The sequence below is a fragment of the Punica granatum genome, chromosome 8 (genome assembly GCF_007655135.1).
Source record: "Punica granatum isolate Tunisia-2019 chromosome 8, ASM765513v2, whole genome shotgun sequence".
NCBI classification, from domain to species: Eukaryota; Viridiplantae; Streptophyta; class Magnoliopsida; order Myrtales; family Lythraceae; genus Punica; species Punica granatum.
The window spans coordinates 11,787,799-11,809,655 of record NC_045134.1 but is presented as its reverse complement, the minus strand read 5'-3'; the positions used below and the strand labels follow the sequence as shown (position 1 = coordinate 11,809,655).

The 21,857-nt window shown below is 39.1% G+C and overlaps 1 protein-coding gene across 1 annotated transcript; it reads right to left on the bottom strand.

The window, feature by feature from the left end:
- Positions 1-6,733: 6,733 nt before the first annotated feature.
- On the bottom strand, positions 6,734-8,234 carry LOC116188974 (leucine-rich repeat extensin-like protein 3). The gene is made up of 2 exons (XM_031518432.1): positions 7,422-8,234; positions 6,734-6,988 (listed from the first exon to the last, which is right to left on the bottom strand). Exon 1 carries the CDS (start codon positions 8,159-8,161, stop codon positions 7,445-7,447), a length of 717 nt encoding a protein of 238 aa, XP_031374292.1. The 5' UTR covers positions 8,162-8,234; the 3' UTR covers positions 6,734-6,988; positions 7,422-7,444.
- Between the last annotated feature and the right edge of the window lie 13,623 nt (positions 8,235-21,857).

Sequence of the window (21,857 nt, the reverse complement as noted above, 5' to 3'; positions counted from 1 at the left end):
CTTCAAGATCGACTTATCATGCTTGTTTTGTCGATTATCCCTTGCCTCAACTATATGACTTAGGCTAGAATTGGGTATAGAGGCATTTAGAGGTCCATGTCTCGTCGTTATGAAGCCCTGGCAATCGATTCATAATATTTATTTTTGCTTGCTGGCCTCTAGAGATTAAAGGCCTTAGAGACTCGTTTTAACAACCTTCGAGTCATTGGATGAGTTGTTGTTGTGCTTAGATGTCTCGAGATCAATTCTCTTAACGCTTCATGCTAATCCCAGGTGTTATGGAGTTAAGTTATTGGGATGTTAAGTCATAATCAGATTCGAATTGTGGTCTTGGAGCTCATTTCATTAATTTTACTCTCGAACCCGTTCATGACTCGAATATTTGCCTTTGCCCTGATTCCCCAGTGTTTGTTTTTTTATTTGTATATCCCCTCGAGCCTTGGAGTGGAGAGACGAAAATTGAAGAGACGAGAAGACAATAGGCCGATGTCGGTGGGGCTCGAAGACGGTGGGGAGGTCGATCTAGGCTTAGATCGACCTCGACTTGAAGGCCGCCTCGGTCCGCAGTAGTCAAGGATCTTCCAAGCTAATATATTCTAGGAATCTTCTAGGATAAGGTACGATTTCTCGATTTTAGTGGCATTTCTAGGGCTCCCCATTGATGTGATTGCGTGATAATTCTGGGAACGAGTGGTAAAGTGAGTCTTACGAACCGTGATGATGAGCGGGACCTTTTCAAACTCGATTTCACAAAGTTTTCAATCTGTTTCAGTTCAGTCCTTGCAGTTTTTCCACTGTTTCCAGATCAGCCCCAAACTTTAAGATCTGTTTCAACATAGTCCTGGGCCATTTTCAGCATCTTTAGTTCAGCCACTGAACTTTCCAGAAAATTCAGATCAGTCTGGGGAACTTTTCACTGATGTTCAGCTCAGTCCCTGACTTTCTTAATGAATCCAGATTGGTCCCTGGCCGAATTTGACATTTTCAAAGCAATCCCTGACGTTTTGAGCTGTTCCAAATCAGTCCTCAGAGCTTTAGCCGAATTTTCAAATTGGTCCCAGATCTTTTTAAATTATTCAATTCAGTCCTTGGGTAATTTCTTTTAAAAAATCAAATAACAAAATAATAAGAGCTTCCAACCCGTCTCATTTGAGTCCCCGACCGACAGTATGTATGTTCTTTTAATACGTTTTTGTCAGGCTCATTATGCGTATGTGGCGTCGCTATGTGTGTTCATGTTATTTTTCGCTTCCATGAGTCAACGCCATTTTATCGATTCCATTAAAATATTGTGCTTCTGCAATCTTGCGTGTTTACATGCGTTTCTCGTGATCATGGCGGCGTCGACTTCGTAGAATACGTGTTATGATCGTGGTTGATATATGATTGCATGCAATCGTATTTTTCGTTTGACATTGATAGGATGATAAATCGTAAGTCAAACGCGTCAGTTTTAAATAGTGTGCATGTATTTGTGTATCGACGACTGCCTCGGACCCACAAGGGTCCAAGAGCGCATTGGCCATCATTGACTGGGCATTATTTGCCTTCCAGGAACTACCTTGGTCTTCGTGTCATAAATTGCTTCACAAACCCATAGTACCCAAGGTGTAAGATAGTAATCACTAAAAGAATTTCACATACGGGGCAAGGGACGTATAATTCAGCTAAATAAATCACTCGGCTCTAAGCAAAGTGCATGAATTGATAAATTTCCGGTAATCGCGTTGATAGAACGGGTTCTTCTGTCAGAAAATGCATAATTCGACTAATTGTGCACTCGGCCTAATCAAACACGGGCAAATAGGTAGAAAGGGATGGCTTTGAATTTTCAGGTGAAAACACACGCTCTTGGCCTAATTTGTAATAAACCGCATTGTCACCATACAGAACAATCTAAAACAGATCCACACATCTTTAGTCGAATTAGCACCGTACACAAACATGTTCTTTCGTCCGTTTAGGCTAGGACATTGTTTGCTAAGTAATCTCGGTTCATAATTGGATTAATCACGTAAACTTGGCTTAATACACCACTTGTTTGCATTTGTCTGCTTTTGTTTGCTTTTGTCAGTTTTCATCTGTTTGCATCTACTTTCGTATGTTTTCGTCTATTGCTCATTGTTTAATTGCGGTTCGGGCTCGAACCCGTAGAATACGTCATGCACGAGGTCCAATGCCGTTAAACCCTCAATCACGGGGTCCAATGCCCCACACACACTGAGTGCGCGCAACCCGAGTGTGGAATTGGGTCTTGCTTCGACTTACTACCTTACTCCTAGTAGTGTCTATTTGGAAGACGACTCGGATCGGGTAGGTAAGTCGTGGCCGTACATGACCCGAGAGCTCGACCGACCCTATGGCTATCACGGGAGTCAAACGACTCTTCTGATATCCGTCGGTTCGGTTGGACCCGACCCCCGGCTCTCTGAGCCTGCATTGCCTTAACCTTAGTTTCGATCATTCAAAATCACGCGGTGAGCACGAGTGGAATATTTGGCCTAATGCAAATTGACCGCGTCCATGTATTGTATTGTGTATGTATTTTGTATTTATTTGAGAGCACATTGTAAAGACATCTTTTGTGTTTTCATTTAGTCGTTGTAAGGACCCCGGTTGGTGAGCAGATGGTCTGAGTGTTTCATCGAAGTTACGTTGTCAAAACGAGTGAGGAGTGTACAACCTAATTCACGCGGTAAATGAAATGAAACGGCAAACCCTAGACAAATAGAGTACCGAAAGGGCGTACGGGATATAGGCCCGCACGTAATAGAACTCTCGGATCTAGAACTTTCGGTTCCTCAAGACCAATGCCTTAGCAACTAGGTGTACCCTGTACCACCAGGCCCAGGTAATTTGCCGGCCCTCAACCTTCGGGTCGTACAATGGCAAGTGGCAACTCGTTCTCACGCATGTCCGTCACGCTTCCCCACAGGAAGGTGGACACTCCCAAGCCGTGCGATAGTGTACACATGCGGGTCTCGACGAGAGCAAATTCGGGTCCGTACAGGAACATTATGGTGTTTATGGTTTACTGATTGGAGTTTCGCTCGTTGAACTATTCCAATTTAACGTTATTGCTCAACTCAGATTTTTTTGCTCAAGCTTTGTACCTCTTTCTCATCTTTGAATTTAGATATCTCATAATTCATGATGATCCAGATGTGCTGCATGAAATCAAACCGAAGCCTACAATGTAAACAATAAGGCTAGAGAGTTTCAAGTTTCGTGTTGACTTGACTCCGATAGGATGACGAAATTTCCCTAGAGTTCCTTTGGCCAGACTCCCTCCTAGCTAATCACTACTTCAAATTATATCCTTGCTTTTTACCGAACCTTGGCCAAGACGGTCCAGGTGATTACAATATATATATATATATATACACACATACTAGATATAACCTTTACTAGGGGCAAAATTTATTTCAGAGCCTACTGAAAAAAAAAACTTTTTGGAACCATGGTATCCAAAAACCTAATTGGGCTCCGACTAATCCAGTTGAGGCAGGTCGGCCACTAAGAGGTAAAGCTCTCACAGCGTGGATTTTCTGCATTATCAAAGACTCGAACCCGAGACCTTATTTAAGCGGAATAAGCGCTGGACCGCTTGAACCAATCCACGCTGGTAGGGGCAAAATTTATTAAATAAATATTTTGTCATTAGTTCTTCTAAGAAGGCCTAGGCTTCCTTTTTTCACTCTTTACATATACAAGTTACAACCGTGACAATGACTCTATGTAGGGAAAATATAATAAATTTGATTTCTTTTTCTTGTAATTAGTTAGATATATATATATATATATAATAACAAATTCTCGAGTTAAATTCTCATATCGCCACATTATCAAAAATATAAAAGGGAGCTCTATCCCGTTGCTATGTCATCGTTTATATATGAGGAAGCATTTTTATTTTTTTTATTAAAGATATATGTGCAACTTCTATATCGCTAGCTATACATATAGAGTGATATAATTAAATATATGATAGGATAGGAAATTCAATATATAGTGGATGTTATAGATGCCGTGGAAATTCAATAGGAGATTAAGTATATATAATGAAATATATAGTGGAAGTTCAATAGGAAATTCAATATATATATTGGATATTGAAATCATCTTCGAAGAAGATGCACATGAAAGGTACATTCTCCAAATATGTTCGAAAATTATGTAGTTTAAAACACTGCTTGGCATCCATATTATCGCATATAATAAATAATAGTAGAATATATATTAGTATAAATATAGATTCTATAATTTATTTACATATATATATATATATATATATATCCCGTTTCAGAATATGTAATATATATATAGTTTCTATATATATATAATAGAATATGTAATATATATATATATATATATAGTTTCTATATATATATATAATAGAATATCTATGTATAATGGTAGTAGAATATTTTGATGGATGGATTGGAAATTTTCATATTTATTTATTAGGAAAATAATTTCTATGACCTTTCCTAACTTTATATATATATAGAGTTGTATATTGTATGCATATTTATGCAGCACGAACGCCATATCCTATATTAATTTGGTCGTTTCACAAGGATTGATCAAGTTTTCCCTTTAATTCCATCAAATTTATTCATATGGTCGTTCCATCGAATTAGGATTTAATTGTTTTTCTATGCTATTGCGATCATCTTTAACTGCCATGAGTTGACATTGCTGATTATCAAACATTTAAATAGTTGCTTTGCTCCTGTTGTGTTGTTGATTTGAAAAATTTTATTCTTTGGAAGAATTGCGATCACTTGTTGTGATTTTAAAAATATTAAAAATCTTTCCCGCTCAACATGCGGCTTTTCACTTAGTTAAATTCCTTATATAAATTAAGGTGGTATTTGGTAACGGAGTAGATGATGATTCTACTTAATACCAAGGGATGAAAACAAAAGTAGTTGGAAGAATTTATTATTAAAAAATTAGTTGTAATAATGGTAAAGAAAAAATATACGAGAGAATTTATTATTAAATTGAAGAAGATTAAAAAAATAATGATTAGTTATTAAATTGAGAGAAAAATAATGTATAGTTGAGAGAATATAATATTAAAAAATTAATTGTAATAATGGTTAAGAAAAAGTATGTGAGAGAATTTATTATTAAATTGAAGAAATCAGAAAAAAATAATGATTATGTTGTTGAATTGAGAAAAAAGTAAAGTTAAATGCAATATGATTTACTCCATCAGCAAATAAAACCGTATGATTGAGGGGCGAGTGTGCCTGCGGCCACCACCGCCCAGGGCCGTTGGCAGCCTCCATCGCTCACATTGTGTGCTGACAACCCTAGGCCTCTGTCCCCTGCAAATCAATTCCTCTTCTTCCCCAAGCATCTTACATTGAATAGATCAACATTGAACAGACAAAGAATCATTATGATAATTTCATTCCCTTCACTTCCTCATGGGTTCGACCAGTGAGATGTTCTTCTCGAGCTGTATGTTGGGTCTGTTATTACTATTGTCTGTTTGGCTCTTATGGGAACCTGTCTGGATAAAGATAATGATGGCGGCTCATATGGCATCCTCCATGGCAACACCATCGAGATTCTTCGGATGAGGAAGGAAGCCGTAAAGAGATCTCGACTTCTAAGGGGGTGGGGGCCGGGATGGGGCGTGATGGCCGCCAACGACAGCTCCAACCCCCCAGTCTCTGCTAGTTTTTTTTTTTTTTTAATTCGTCTTTCTTAAGTTCAGAATTTAAATTTAATTTCTAAAATTTAGAAAAATATTTCAAAAATAGTGAGAAAAACCCCATTCAAATACTTTAACAAACGCTACGGCCATATTAATATAAAATTAAATTTTTGGCCTGAAAGAGAAAATGTAGTAAAGGTTCTGGCCTCATTTAGTACGTATCCCATGTTTTTCCTTTTTTTTACTAGGCTCATGCATTGCCTTTTTTACGGAAACTAGTTGATGACCCACGCGTCAAGCGGACACAATTGAATTTGCAACTAATCTAAACAAATTTACACGTTATGCGTAAATAAAATTTAGTCAAAACCAAATGAATTATGCCAAGGACATCAATAAATTACAAAAAATCGTTCATATCGACTAAGAAAAATGATATCTCTCCAAATCAATTGGACGATACTTCGATAGGAGTGTAATTATCTTGAAATTATTAATTGTCTCATGGATCGGAGGACATCAAAGGTTATGATTTTGGAAGCCAGCATTTACATACAACTATTTGAGCGTGAGTTTTTAACAATTGTTATTCGATCTAGATCCCATATTTATTTCCAGATATTTCATTATTGTAACAGAAATATTAATCCATCTAAACACAAAATCATGATTAATATGTGTTGGTTTAGATGATTCAACACTTATTCCCTATTAATAATGAGAAATACTTACATGAGTGATTCATAGATTTGAAATCTTTGTAACTATTTTTTTCAGGAAAAAATAAAAAAGCAAACAGTTTTCAAATCTAAAATAAAATTTGAACGTTCTACCATTTTTAGGTTTGTTACATATATAGATTTCAAATCTATATTATTCGAGTTTTGTGAATGGAGAAAATTCATGATTGGACAGCTTGTACCTAAATTAGTCACTGGTCAAACTTGTCAAATATTGGGCAGTGCACATAAAAAAAATACACGTAACTATGTACCACAGCCGTCACAATTGCAGAAATAGCTCATATGTAGATGCAAAAGGAAAGGCAAAACTAAGAAATATTCTTAAGAGATGATAAGATGTTCTATTTCTTCGTTATTAGAGACATGGAGTACCTCCCTCTTATATCCGCAGTCCGATCTGTCTTACAATTATCACAAAACATGAGATTTACTCTTTATTCCCCTTTATTGCGATAAGTACAGAGAGTAAATAGGATACACTCGCGATCGCTTTCTAATTCACCGCATTAATTATTAGATGAGGTCTTCAAAGATCTCCTCATTTATTTCTTCATATTATTCGTCACCTTTCCTGCAAAACAAAATCAAAAGCGAATAAATGAGATCCATTAGTTCACACAGTCCAAAGTGGTCGACAGAGGAAATATACATATTGATTATTATATATGTATCACACCGTTCACATATATATATATATATATATATATATATCAAGGCAAACTAACAAAAGAACAGAAATATGTTGCAAGCATATATGCTATACGATGCGGAGATCTGTTATTTGAACAAAGTTGCTGCCTTCATGCGTTTTGTTATATATATAGATGTGACAATTATGTAAACCTGACACTGAGTGAGACCAAATTAGGTAGGCAGCCATTGTGACTAAATTATATACGTAAGCCTTACTCGGTTCTTGAGCATGCATGGGCGCAAAATTTGTATAGCATGGTGAGGTCAAGTAATCTTGCATGAAAATAGTCATAGACACTCTGGCTGCTCACCGAGCTGTGTGAGAGCATGGAGGCTATATCCTCCCTCCTCGCCGAGGCGGAGGCGGCCTCACGGGTGGTCTACTGCCTCGTGGTGGAGGTGGTGGTGGAGACCGCCCTCGTGGTGGAGGTGGTGGTGGAGACCGCACTGGGGGTGGCGGTGGAGGAGATGGCGGGGGTGGGGACCAAACTGGGGGTGGCGGCGGGGGCGGAGACTTAACTGGGGGAGGCGGTGGTGGAGACATCACTGGGGGAGGAGGCGGTCGGGGAGACGGTGGGGGTGGAGACGTAACTGGGGGAGGCGGTGGTGGAGGAGAAGGCGGGGGTGGAGATGTCACTGGGGGAGGAGGCTTAACTGGGGGTGGTGGCGGGGGTGGAGACTTAACTGGGGGAGGCGGCGGTGGAGGAGAAGGTGGGGGTGGAGATGTAACTGGGGGAGGAGGCGGTTGGGGAGATGGCGGGGGTGGAGACGTAACTGGGGGAGGCGGTGGTGGAGGAGAAGGTGGGGGTGGAGATAGCATAGGTGGAGGCGGTGGGGGTGGAGACTGCACCGGTGGAGGAGGTGGACAGGTACAGACCGCTCGGGGTGGTGGAGGAGGCGGTGATCTCCTGGGGAAAGGAAAGGGTAACTTAGGGAGAGGAAAGAAAGGGAATCCTTCCGTGTTAGCTGCAGCAGTTTGGGACGGCTGGATAAGGAAGAACGTTGCCACCACAAGCACAGTGGCCATTATACTGGCCATGGAAGACCCCATCTTTTTGCTTCCTTAATTAGGTTGTTTCCCTTTGCCTTGATGCATTTCTCATTCGGTTCCTGCCCTCTTTATATAGATTTTTGGCTTGATTGTACTGTGGTAAAAGAGTCGTCGTAAAATGGGTTTAAAGTTGTACTAAATGATGTTGAAAATGGGGATTCTTAACTATAAGCGGCAATTCGTACTGTAATACCTAACTATGATGGCATGCTCATTATAATGGTCATGAAAATTCAACATATAACAGTATTTTTTTGGGTAGGAGACCAAATTAACTGGTTCGTTTCATCTTTTCGTTTCCTACCGGATGTTAGTTGCCAAACTTGCCTGAGGAGTGAAACTCCGTATGTGAGAAGGGAGTATCTCGTGTAGCTATACTCACCTCGACTAAGAATTAACTTATCTCCGTAAGTGCAAAACATAGGATTGTAATCGAAAAACTTGAAGAACATACTTCATATACTCTTTCTTTACTCAGTCGTCACCCCAGTTCTGTCATATAATATATTGCTTCAGTTCAGATTAAATTATAATTAAAGCTTTCCCAGCTTAATGAGCACATATAACACGTGAAAAATCACATTAAGAAAATTTTTGGCTAAAAAACATGAATGTTTCTTTTCCTTATGCGATCAAAAGCCATGCTGCTTAACACCACAACAACAGTTTAGGATCAAAGTCTCGAGTTGTATTCTCACACTGCCACATCATCAAAAATATAAAACGGAGCTCTATCTCTTTGCCACGTCTTATCCTTCAATGTTTACAAACTCCCTCGTCCTTTTCAGCATTCTATTTTAACTAGAGTATTATTCCGCGCGATCCCGAGGACCTGGAAATCTTTTTTGTTTTTTTTTTATCGTGATAGTTTGCGTAATAAACAATATATATATATATATATAATCTAACAAAAATTAATGATAAAACTATTTATATGTGACAATTAAGAACTCTCGATTGATACTAAATGATTTAAATTTTTCGAAAGAATGTACTAATTAATATTTCATATACTATGAAAGCTAATATTTCTCCGCGTTAATCTTAAATTGAATTCTCAATGTTTCTAATTAGATCATGATCACAATATAAGAGGCCCTGAGTGGTCTACTAGTTTTACTTGATGAAGGGGTTCAATATTCATTAAAAGCATTTTGTAATCGGTATAACCTTGCATGTCACAGAAAAAAATAAGTTTATTTCTCATGCTATGGTCTTATTATGGGGGGAAAAATAGAGAAAAGATAAGGACATTTCCAAAATTCAATGTTAAATAAAAGAGACTACTCAAATAAGCATTCGAGCCAAATCTTCTTCATGTAAAACCTGCTTGATTTAGATCGAGAAAATCGTACGGTTTTATGAAACCATGTGCTATGGCTCGAATCCGTCTATTTCCGATAGGAGCAGTTGACAATCGAATCCAATTTTTTCCATTATTTTCGTATCCGTAATAGTGCGAAACGAAGTCCCGTCTCCAACTTGTTCAAGAATAGTGGAATAGTGGCGTTGAGTTTCTCGACCCTTTGTCTTAGGATTAGTCACTTCTATTTCTTGATGGGGGCAGATAATTGAAATATTTATTTCCATCACTTTGATATTTATGTGCACTCTTACATCTTGCTTGGATAGAGAGTTATGGGGGTTTATGGAGGGATTAAAACAATCCATGTTTTGCAATTAAAAGATATAGGGTTATGATGGGTTATGATGGGATTACATAATCCTCCATAACCCACCAAAGATCCATATTTTCATTCTATTAATTTTGGGTGTTATGAAGGAATAAGTCCTTAAAAGTCATTTTTAGCCCTAATTTTTTCACAAAATTTCAATAATACCCTCTCTAATTATATTACCTTTGCTCGCTCATATATATGAGCCGAGATGTATATATACATTTATAGATATTATAAATAATTTTCTTTTATATATACACACCTATGTTATTTATATATATATATATATATATCGTTTAACTCTATTATATTTTTTCTATATCTATTATTTGTCCATCTCTATCTACTTCGGTTCTCATACATATATATATTCATTACACATTTACACCATACGGACAAACACATATACATATATATACCTAGTAAATATTATAAAATCTATTGTTTATCTTTGTTCATGCATTATATGAAATGTGTATAATTGTAAAATAATATGCCTATATTATTCCACTATATCCTTTCTTAATGCTATCCAAACATGAAATATGAAGGGTTAAGAGAAATCTATCATAAGCCAATTAAATATGCATCCTAAATTACATGATTCTTTTTATTGATTTTTTTGGTTAAAAGTCCAATGAATTAACCTTCAACTAACCAGCTTAGTTGAGGTGGACCACCTCATGTGATCAAATGCATCCGATCAACTCAATTCTCGCGTCGCTCATGACCTCACCCATGCTAAACCCAGGCAATTATTGATCAAAATACAATGAAATGAACTCTCAATTGGCTACTCGCCCTGATACATGAAAATTCACTTGTCTTTTTCCATGTTCCTAACCTAGGTCATTCAAACACATCAAAATATGACATAGTGAAGTTAGATATCCCAAGGCTAATATGTGTGGATCGATATCATCTCATGCTCATCGTGAAAGAGATCCAAGACCACAAAATCAATTCTTAATTATAAAAATTGTGACAGAACATGTTTTGATCGAGGATATCGTTTGAGTCCAATTTTACTTTTAAAAGGGGGAAGGAGGATTGGACAGGTCTAATGGGCCTTAATTGGGCTGGCGGGTCCAACTAGGCCCAACAGGCCAAACCAACCCACATTGGGTGTCAGGCCACCACAGTGGGCCTGACCCGACCTGAGTGCCCCACTTGAGTCCCAAGGGTCCAACTGGGTCTGTGGTGGCTAGACAACCATTTCCCAGACTCTAGTCCCGCTCAAATCTTCGAGTTTTGACATGATTCTCGTGTTAAGTCACAATATCACGTTTAATGTTTCAGGCCCAATCTCGCGATAAATTAAATCCCAATTTTAAGACCGACCTTACGTGATTAATCCGGTTCATGTGAGGTTCTAATTAAAAATAGCATTCAGCACTTCACAACACACGAACTTGGGCATACAAGATCACAACATCATTTTATTTGCTGATTTGAAGCTTGAGTGGATCGATTAAATCGATTTAACGTCCTTAGTCGATCTTGACCTTTAAAGCTGAAATACATGGATTCCATTTCGTGTTGGTTCATTCTTATTTCACAAAATCCAATTTAAGCCCAATCCTTTTTAAAGTCAAATCCGTGCTCAAGTCGGTTTACATCATACATCCCGATTTTAAAGTTGGTGTGGTGATTGTGCAGACCTAAATTTCCTCTTGTCAAGGCCCGCATGCGTGCGACCGATCGCACGGCTTGAGAGTGTCCACCTCCTCGTGGAGACGCGTGACGGACAAGTGTGAGAAGGAGTCGCCACTACCTATTTACGACCCGAGAGTCGAGGGCTGGTGAGTTGCCCGGGTCTAGGTGTATGGGATACACCTAGTTTCCTAAGGGGTCTTGCAAAACCAGAAATTCCAGATTCGGTGGTTATATTACGTGCAGGCCTACAACCCGCACGCCCTATCTATTTGCCTAGGTCTTGCAATTTTATTTATTTATCGCATGATTAAGCCGCGCTCGTCTTACGCATTTTGACACCATAAATTCGAAGAAAACGGTCAATTCAGACTAAGAACCCAAAAAGGAGTAGGCCCGTATATCGAGGAATTGGTTCGTTATCCTCGCGTAACAGTTCATCGGACCGTGATGGTCGACGTCCCGTGCGAACCGAAACCGCGAAGCAAAGGGTTTACTCGTCCCTAGGTAGGTAATTCGACTCGACCGATTCAGCACTCAGACCGTTCACTTTTCGACCGGGATTCTTACATGAATAAATGTACAAAATAAATCATTGTATTGTTCTCTCAAATGAATAAAAATACAAATTATAACTACTGAATCCCGGACAGTTCGCATTCTACTCGTGTTCACCGTGTGGTTTGGAAAAAAAAACGAAAATGAAATTAAGATACGCGCTCGGTGTATGGGGGCATTAGACCTCGTGATCAACAGTTAGGGGCGTTGGACCCCATGTGAATCATATCCTAAAGGATCGAGCTTGACTCGAAAGAAAATAGAGAAAAACAGACAAAAGCAGATAAAAACAGTATACAGACAAGTTGTGTTTTAAATGTCGTGTTTACGTGATTTATCAGGTTATGCACCGAGGTTACTTTGCAAGCAAATTCCTATCCTAAACAGACAAAACGGGGTGATGGAGAAGGTACAACATTCGGTGGTATTTTAACGGACTTGACAAACATGATGTCAGTAGACAAGTCTCGAATGTGTGGGTTTTTTTTTTTTTAGATTGTTCTGTATTGTGGCAATATGGCTTTTACAGATTATGACAATAGTGTTTTCGCCTAAAACCCGAACACTAGCCCTTTGCTTGACTATTTGTCCATGTGATTAAGCCGAGTTTGAGATTATTCTGTTCTCTGAATTTTTGACTCGTTCTAAGCACAAAGGAGAATGGGGCACGAAACACCACAAGGGTGTCAAGATCTCTGCGCGTGACCCATGAGGGACCGATCAACCTTTCACGGGCCGTCCCCGCTCGTGCCTCTAATCCAATTCTTGAAGTGCCCGAATCTACACTAGGGTGCAGAAACATACCGATGGAAAAGAGGGGGCATACGAGTGACAATCGCACCTCGACAGGCGCCCGCCCCTTTGCCCATTCAGTATGTTTCGATCATCCTAATGCCTAGGGTGTCAACGTGGTCAATAGTTCTTGAACCGTCGACACAATTACAGATTATTGACCGGTTTATGCAGTTCGTTTAAAAAGAGTCGAGTGATATGTTTTAGCCAAGTTTAACGTCCCGATTGCCCCGTGTGTGGAATATTAAGTTCATTAAAAACATTTGCCGAATGCATTAATTTACGGGTCTCGAGCGGCCGAAACGGTCATTGGTGGACCGCCCCGATAAAACTCTAATTTCGGACCGTCTTGAGATTAAATTTAATTTTTAATCGACTTGACATGATTAATCTAGTTCATGTGAGGTTTTAATAAAAAACACAACAAGCACCACAACACATGAACAAGATACATGTGATCACAATAAGATTCAATTCCGATTTCGGGTTCAAATGATCATAATTTCCAGTTTAAGACCTTAACCTACATGATCCCAATTTAATTAATCCACTTTCATGCCATACCTCATTTTTAGTCAAACGAGTCCACTCCGATTAACATCCTAATTCCATTTATAGGTTCGAGACATCACGGTGGGGTTTGTTTCCTCACTTAAACCAAATAATCACCGTTGACTTATTCTTATTTCAATCCAATTCCAAATGATCAAAACATGTACATACACTCACTGACATTCGTTGCATCCCTTTTCTTCTTGTTTTTTTTTGTCCAGAAAATGATTAGTTGAAATTTCTCCCTTTCCTTTCTATTAAGGCTGAAGAAACTGACAATGACAGAGGGCAAGCACAATGATTTATCCGAAATTCCAATCCTTAAGTCCATATGAGCAATACTAAATTGATTCCATTAATAAACCTTTCATGCTCCTAAGTGAATGATTCCATTTTCATGCATATTTCACGAAACAAGACCCCGGAACATCAAATACCATTCAACTGTCAACTCTACAAAATCATCAACTTCATGACTCATTCCTATAAGGTGGATTAGTTCTCATTTTATTCAACCGTGATCAAACGAACAAATGGATTCATCATTCAAATTTTCATTAAAGCCAAATGGTCTTAATTATTTCTCTTGCCAAGCCGTGAAAGACATGGAGCCTAGTTATACCACTAAGTTTGAGGGATAATGATGCGGCAGAAGACGTGGTAAATTGGTATCTCGAGAAAAATAGGTTTTGACAACCCCATCTCGAGGAAAACGGTCTCCAGCGCAAAACTCACAGCCTTTGGCTGTGAAAAGACAAAATTTTGGCCGAATTCCATCGTTTATGGCCTCAAACGGGCATTTTATCGTTTTTTTGGTTTTTTGCAATTTTAGGAAAAGTTTATTTCTTTTCGTGCAATTTAGGTTTTTTTAATCCCTATTTAAGTTTTGTAAGCCCTAGGGCTAAAAGAGTTGTTTTTTGATCAGTGAATAAAACTCAGAGCTTTCGTGCTCTTTGCCTTTGCCCAATCTTGGAGTCGATTCGAGTTTGATGCCTATTTCCTGGTATTTGTAGAATCAATAGGTGGTAGAAGGTCGTAGTTTCGGTATTCGTGCACGAATCAACGGGTCTATGACGGGTTACTTGCGTGTACGCTGCGTCAGTTGGTATCAAAGCCTACGGTTGATCTTGGATCAGCGATGCCACCCGACAGGAGGTTGACTCGAGGCGCGGTCGAGTCCCTAATTCGACTGCGAAGTTGGAGGAAATCGAGTTTGATGCCTATTTCTTGGTATTCGTAGAATCAACAGGTGGTAGAAGATCGTAGTTTCGGTATTCGTGCGCGAATCTGTGCGCACCCGAATTTCGTCTCGTCGGGGCACGCATGCGCACGCCTCAATGCAACGCGGCTTGGGAGTGTCCACCTTCCCGGGGACGCGCGACGGACACACGTGAGAAGGAGTCGCCACTACCTGTTTACGACCCGAAGGTCGAGGGCCGGTGAGTTGCCCGGGTCTAGGGGTATGGATACACCTAGTATGCTAAGGCAATGGTCTTGTACGGAACCGGAAATTCCGAACTCGGGGGTTCTATTACGTGAAGGCCTATATCCCACACGCCCTTTCGGTACTCTAACTTGCTAGGCTTGCCATTTTATTTATTTACCGCATGATTTAAGATTGCATTCGACTCGCCCGTTTCGACACCGTAAATTCGAATAGACACTTGAACCGCCCACTCTCCGACCGGGATTATTACATGAATAAATATGCATCATAAAACCCTTACATTGTTCTCTCAAATAAAAGATAAATTACAATGACTGAATCCCCGGTCGGTTCGCGTTCGGCCGTTATTTCACTCATGCTCACCGTATGATTTTGGAAAAGACTGGAAATTAAATTAAATGCGCACTCGGTGTATGGGGGCATTAGACCCCGTGATCGAAGGTTAGGGCGTTGGACCCAGTGTGAATCGAGTCCTAAAGGATCGGGCTCGATCCGCATAACAAACAAGTGCAAAATGTAATCAAGCAAGCTCAAATAAACAAACAATGGGGTTTCTTATTATCGCCGAATTTACGTGAATTAATTGATTATTAACCGGGGTATATTGGCATACAAATCCTACCTTAAAACAAACAAAAGGGATGATAGAGAGGGCATGTAACATTCGGCATTATTTTAACGGACTCGACAGACATGATGTCCATAGTCAAGTCTCGAATGTGTGGGTTATTTTTAGATTATTCTGTATCGTGATAATGTGGTTTTTACAAGTTATGACAAGAGTGTTTTTACCTGAAAACCCAAAACCTAACCCTTTGCTTGACTATTTGCCCATGTTTGATTAAGCCGAGTTTGTGGTTAATTTGTTTTCTCGTGTTTTGACCCATTCTATGCACAAACCTACACTAGGATGACGGCAGGACAAGAACCGGTAGTCATGCCCTTGAATCGAGAAATATGTGTGTGCATGAAAAATCAAGATTACGTTGCACGTATCTCGGTGCTTTTAAAATTGTGAATTTTTTTTAAATAGGGCATGGCTAACAATTCTTGAACCATCAACGTGATTACAGATTGTTAATCGGTTCGTGCAATTCATTTAAAGGAGTCAAGTGATTTAATTTAGCCAAATTTAACGTCCCGATTATCCCGTATGTAGAATTTTAGGTTAATTAGAAATTTGTCGAATGCTTTAATTTACGGATTTCAAGTCGTCGGAATAGCCATTAGTTAACCGCCCGATAAACTCCAATTTCCAACCGTCTTGAAATTTAAAATTTTGATTTTAGGCCGAGTTTGCATGATTAAACCGATTCATGTGAGCTTACGATCAAAGACACATTCATCATTCCAAGCACAAAAATATGGGCAAAATGATAACAATAAAATTAATTCGTCGATTTTAAGTCCAAGTGATTAATTAAACCAGTCTTGGTTTATTTAGTCGATTTTATCCTTAACGGCCGAATGAGCATGAAGTTAATTCGTGTGGGCTCATTCTCACTTCAAACAATCAAATCTAAATCTGATTCTTTGAAAATATTCAAATTCGTATTCATATTTTTTCTTTTCACATGCCTCATTTCTAAAAGTCGAGTTTAATGATTAGACTGATTCATGTTATTTTCATCCAAGACACATATTTCTCATCATCACAATTCATGCGAGTATTGAATCGACAACACGACAATAACAAACAAATGCGAAATCGGTATCCACATAATCTCGGAATTTCAAACAAAACATTCAAGCATGCATAACAATATGGGATTTAAACGAAATCGATAAAAAGGGCACCGGTTCATACCAAAACATGCATGGAAATCGATCTGGGACCGCCTTATCACCCCACAATACTCGGAAATTAAAAGACCTAACTCCTCTAAGGGTTTAGTGGATGACATACCTATGCCTTAAGAATGAAAATGAATCGGGGAAAGTGTGAGGTGAGCTGCTGGATGCTCAGGTACAACAACAATCCGAGTAAGCCTTCCTTGGAGCTCGAGTGAGGTGAGACGGTGAGAAAAATGAGGGGTCTCTCCTCCGATCGGGCACGGGGTTCAAGGTTGTTAAGAGGTCCACGGAAGTAGCTGTGGATGGTGTTCAAGAGGTGAGTACCCTAACTGACCCGAATCAACAAGAAAAAAAAACCATGAAACCTTAAAGAAAGAGAAAGAAAATAAAAATAAAAAATTCAGGTAGTTTGCACGGTGGAACGGCTCTCGGGACGTGACCTTCGTGTCACGGGGAGAGTGAGGATCGTTAGAGACCCATCAAGGAAGAATCGTACGACTCGCCATAGTCGTAGGGGTCGAAGAACGCAAGGAAACCCGAAAATCTACAAAGAGCTCGTTTCCATTCAGCTCTGGAGCAGGTGGCTAGGGACTCCAAATGGCTAAATGGATGTCACCAATGGATTCAGAAGGTCGAAAATAGGTGGGGTATGTATTTTTTCGAAGTTTGGGTGAGGGTAGATGGAAGTTTTGCCCGAAAAACGACGTTTTTTGACAATAACGATTTTTTTTTATTCTCTCCTCTGCCGCCCTCCTTTCCTCCGAATTCTCCCTGTTCTCTGCTCACTCTCCCTTTTTAAAGTTGCTGCCTCCATTCTGAATCAATGAATAATGAATGCGGGAGAGAGGCAAGAAGGGAAGGATGGTCCAAGATCGGAAAATTGCGCCAAAACGGGAAAACCGTTAATGAACTTCCTTTTTCTCCTCTGCAGCTGCATCTGGCCGAATTCTTGGCTCTCTCTTGAATATGTTTTGCTGAATAATGAATGTGTAATGAATGAGGGAGAGAGGCAAGGAGGGAAGAAAGGTCTAGATAGGAATGTTGCCCAAAATCGAGAAAACGGTTTAATGAATTTCCTTTCTCCTCTCCCTATGAACCTAGCCGTGTCTTCCCTTGGAAATGCTGACCGAAATCTGCTGATAGCTTGTAGCATTAATGAGGAATGAATGAGATTTCAGGCAAGAAAGGAAGGAAGGGTTTAGATAGGATGATTGTGCAAAAACCGGGAAAGCCTTCACGAACTTCCTTTCTTCTTCCTTTGCTGAATTTGGCCGAATTCTTGGCTCCCTTTGAATGTATTTTTTCTTTCTTCCTTTCTTCTTTTCCTTTTGCAGCTGCCCCTCTTTTCCTCCAATGCTAGCCGAATTCGTCCTCTCCCCTAGCTTGAATAGTGAACCGACTTTGTCTAATTATCTTCGGTTGAAGCTCATATTATGACCCAGTTTGTTCAAGGTGGACCAAAATGGGGTGCTGACAGAATCAACGGGTCTGTGACGAGTTATTTGCGTGTACGCTGCGTCAGTTGGTATCAGAGCCTACAGTTTGATCTTGATTGACCATGCCGCCCAGGAGGAGGGATCTTATGGACGATGTTCCTGAGCGTGACAACCCGCGACATCTGAAACAGAGGATGGTGCAGATGGATCAGAGGATGAATCGTATGATGAAACAACTAACACAACAGATGGCTGCACTTATGGAGAACCAAAATCGGTAAAACCCTAACCCGAACCCTAACTCTAATCCTGAGCAAGAGGAATCTAGCGAGGAGTCAGAGGGAGAGATTTATTATGTCGAGTATGATTCCTATTCTGAAGGGGATGCAAATATATCTATCGAAGAGGGCCCGTCTGACAACGCATTTTTTTTAGCGGGAGGCGATGGAGAGCCCGAGTTCGACAAAGACGATGAGGGAGATGACAAGGGTTATGACGAGAATTGGAAATTCGATGAATTTGAGGGGAATGATATGGGTGTCTTTGCTTATGCGAAGTATGATGAGGACGACAAGGAGGTTGATGCGGTCTGGGAGGCCATCGACAAAAGGATGGACTCAGAAAGAAAAGATAGGAGGGAGGCGAGGCTGAAGCAGGAAATTGAGAAGTACCGTGCCTCGAATCAATAGATGAGGGCGAGAATGTCAAATGTTTCTATCGAACCAATCACTGCGACAAAGTATTTTGAGTTAGAATTTTTTCCAATAATCTGTTCTAGAGCATGGGCTAAGATCGATTTCCGGTCAAGTATGGAAGATGTGTATGTTTGTATAGATAATTTTATCTGTAGACTCCTAGGGCGAATTCAAGGGCGAATTATCTCCACCTAGGAGAGAATGATGCGGCAGAAGACGTGGCAATTCGATAGCTCGAGAAAAATAGGTTTTAACGACTCTGTCTCGAGGAAAACGGTCTCCAGAGAAAAACTCATAGCCTTTGCCTTTGAAAAGAGGAAATAGCAGATGATGGGAGCGTTTAGCCAGTTGCAGAAGAAAAAGAAAGAAGAAAGAAAGGGGAAAGGATGGTTGGCTCGGGTCAGTGCAGAAGAACAGGGAGAGCAGAGAAGGAAGGAGAAAAGGGAAGAAGAAAGGAAAAGAAAGAAAGGATGGGCCGGAGACTTACTTAGTTTTACTACGGAGATGAAGGAATAAAGAAAGGAAAAGGAAGAAAGGAGAAGAGCCCAACTTTCAAAAGTTGCGAGTACTCGAGCAATTATCTGAAAATACTTCCCTCACAGAGATGATTGAAATGATGATTTTGCCCCTAGAGCCGGTGGACCAAAACGGGATACTGACAGTGATGACTGGAATGAAGCCGAGAACATGATGGTATGGCCGAGATTAGGCTATGCATGGGTGGGAATAGTATGTATGGAAGGGAATGTATGTGAAATGATTAGAAGGTGTTTTAATGGAACTTTGGGAGCAAAATGGCATGTGTGTATGTGAAATAATTAGAAGGTGTTTTAATGGAGCTTTGGGAGCAAAATGGCAACATCATAGCAGTAACCGATCTGTCTAGCATTACTCGAAATGATTTTGACTAGACTATAAGTGCAAATGCACTCAAACTGCTGCTAAAGCTAAGCTAACCCGATGATGCATCCCGAGGAACTGAGGGTTCGTTGATTGGATTCTAGTAGACCTACAGTCTTCAAACAAAGTCAATCCCAGTGTTGGTCCCCAATAATATTTTTTTTTAAGAAAATGTGATAAATTAGAAATGACAATTTTGCCCCCCTCGGAGTCGATGGACCGAAATTAGGTGCTGACAGGGAACATTAGGGTGTTGATGATTTACTGATTGGAGTTTCCCTCGTTGAACTATTCCAATTTAACGTTATTGCTCAACTCATATTTTTTTGCTCAAGCTTTGTACCTCTTTCTCAACTTTGAATTTAGATATCTCATAATTCGTGATGATCCACATGTGCTGCATGAAATCAAACCGAAGCCTACAATGTAAACAGTAAGGCTAGAGAGTTTCAAGTTTCGTGTTGACTTGACTCCAATAGGATGACGAAAATTTCCCTAGAGTTCCTTTGGCCAGACTCCCTCCTAACTAATCACTACTTCAAATTATAACCCTGCTTTTTACCGAACATTGGCCAAGACGGTCCAGGTTCTGACTATATATATATATATGTACACAAACATACTAGATATAACCTTTACTAGGAGCAAAATTTATTTTCAGTGCCTATTGAAAAAAAAACTTTTTGGAACCATGGTATCCAGAAACCTAATTGGGTTTCGACTAATCCAATTGAGGCAAGTCGACCACGAAGAGGTAAAGCTCTCACAACGTGGATTTTCTGCATTCGCAAAGACTCGAACCCGAGATCCTGCTTAAGCAGAATAAACGCCGGACCGCTTGAACCAACCCACTTTGGTAGGGACAAAATTTATTAAATAAATATTTTGTCATTAGTTCTTCTAAGAAGGCCTAGGCTTCCTTTTTTTCACTCTTAACATATCCAAGTCACAACCGTGACAATGACTCTATCTGGGGAAAATATAATAAATTTGATTTCTTTTTCTTGTAATTAGTTAGATATATATATATATATATATATATATATATAAAAGGGGTTTTTATCTAAAATGACTCATGGTTTGTCCGTTTTGTCAAATTTATCCTATGTTTTTTTTTTGTCAAATCTATCCCATGGTTTACTTTTTGCATCAAATCTATCCCGGCGTTATCTTTTCCATCGACATCTAACGGCCGTGCTGACGTGGCACGTGGAGAGATAGTGGGCCACACTTGCCACGTAGGCGCCACGTTAGCACGGCCGTTAGATGTTGACGGGAAAGATAAAGCCGGGATAGATTTAATGCAAAAAGTAAACCATGTGATAGATTTGACAAAAAAAAACGCAGGATAGATTTGACAAAACGGACAAACTATAAATCATTTTAGGTAAATACCCCTATATAAAATAACAAATTCTCAAGTTGAATTCTCATACCGCCACATCATCAAAAATATAAAAGGGAGCTCTATCACGTTGCTATGTCATCGTTTATATAATAGGAAGCATTTATATTTTTTTATTAAAGAAATATGTGCAACTTCTATATCGCTAGCTATACATATAGTGGTATAATTAAATATATGATAGGATAGGAAATTCAATATATAGTGGATGTTATAGATGCCGTGGAAATTCAATAGGAGATTTAGTATATATAATGAAATATATAGTGGAAGTTCAATAGGAAATTCAATATATATAGTGGATATTGAAATCATTTTCGAAGAAGATGTACATGAAAGGTACATTCTCCAAACATGTTCGAAAATTCTGTAGTTTAAAACACTGCTTGGCATCCATATTATCGCATATAATAAATAATAGTAGAATATATATTAGTATAAATATAGATTCTATAATTTATTTATATATATATATATATCCCGTTTCAGAATATGTAATATATATATAGTTTCTATATATATATATAATCGAATAACTAAGTATAATGGTAGTAGAATATTTTAATGGATGGAATGGAAATTTTCATATTTATTTATTAGGGAAATAATTTCTATGACCTTTCCTAACTTTATATATATATATATATAGAGTTGTATATTGTATGCATATTTATGCAGCACGAACGCCATATCCTATATTAATTTGGTCGTTTCACTAGGATTGATCAAGTTTTCCCTTTAATTCCATCAAATTTATTCATATGGTCGTTCCATCGAATTAGGAT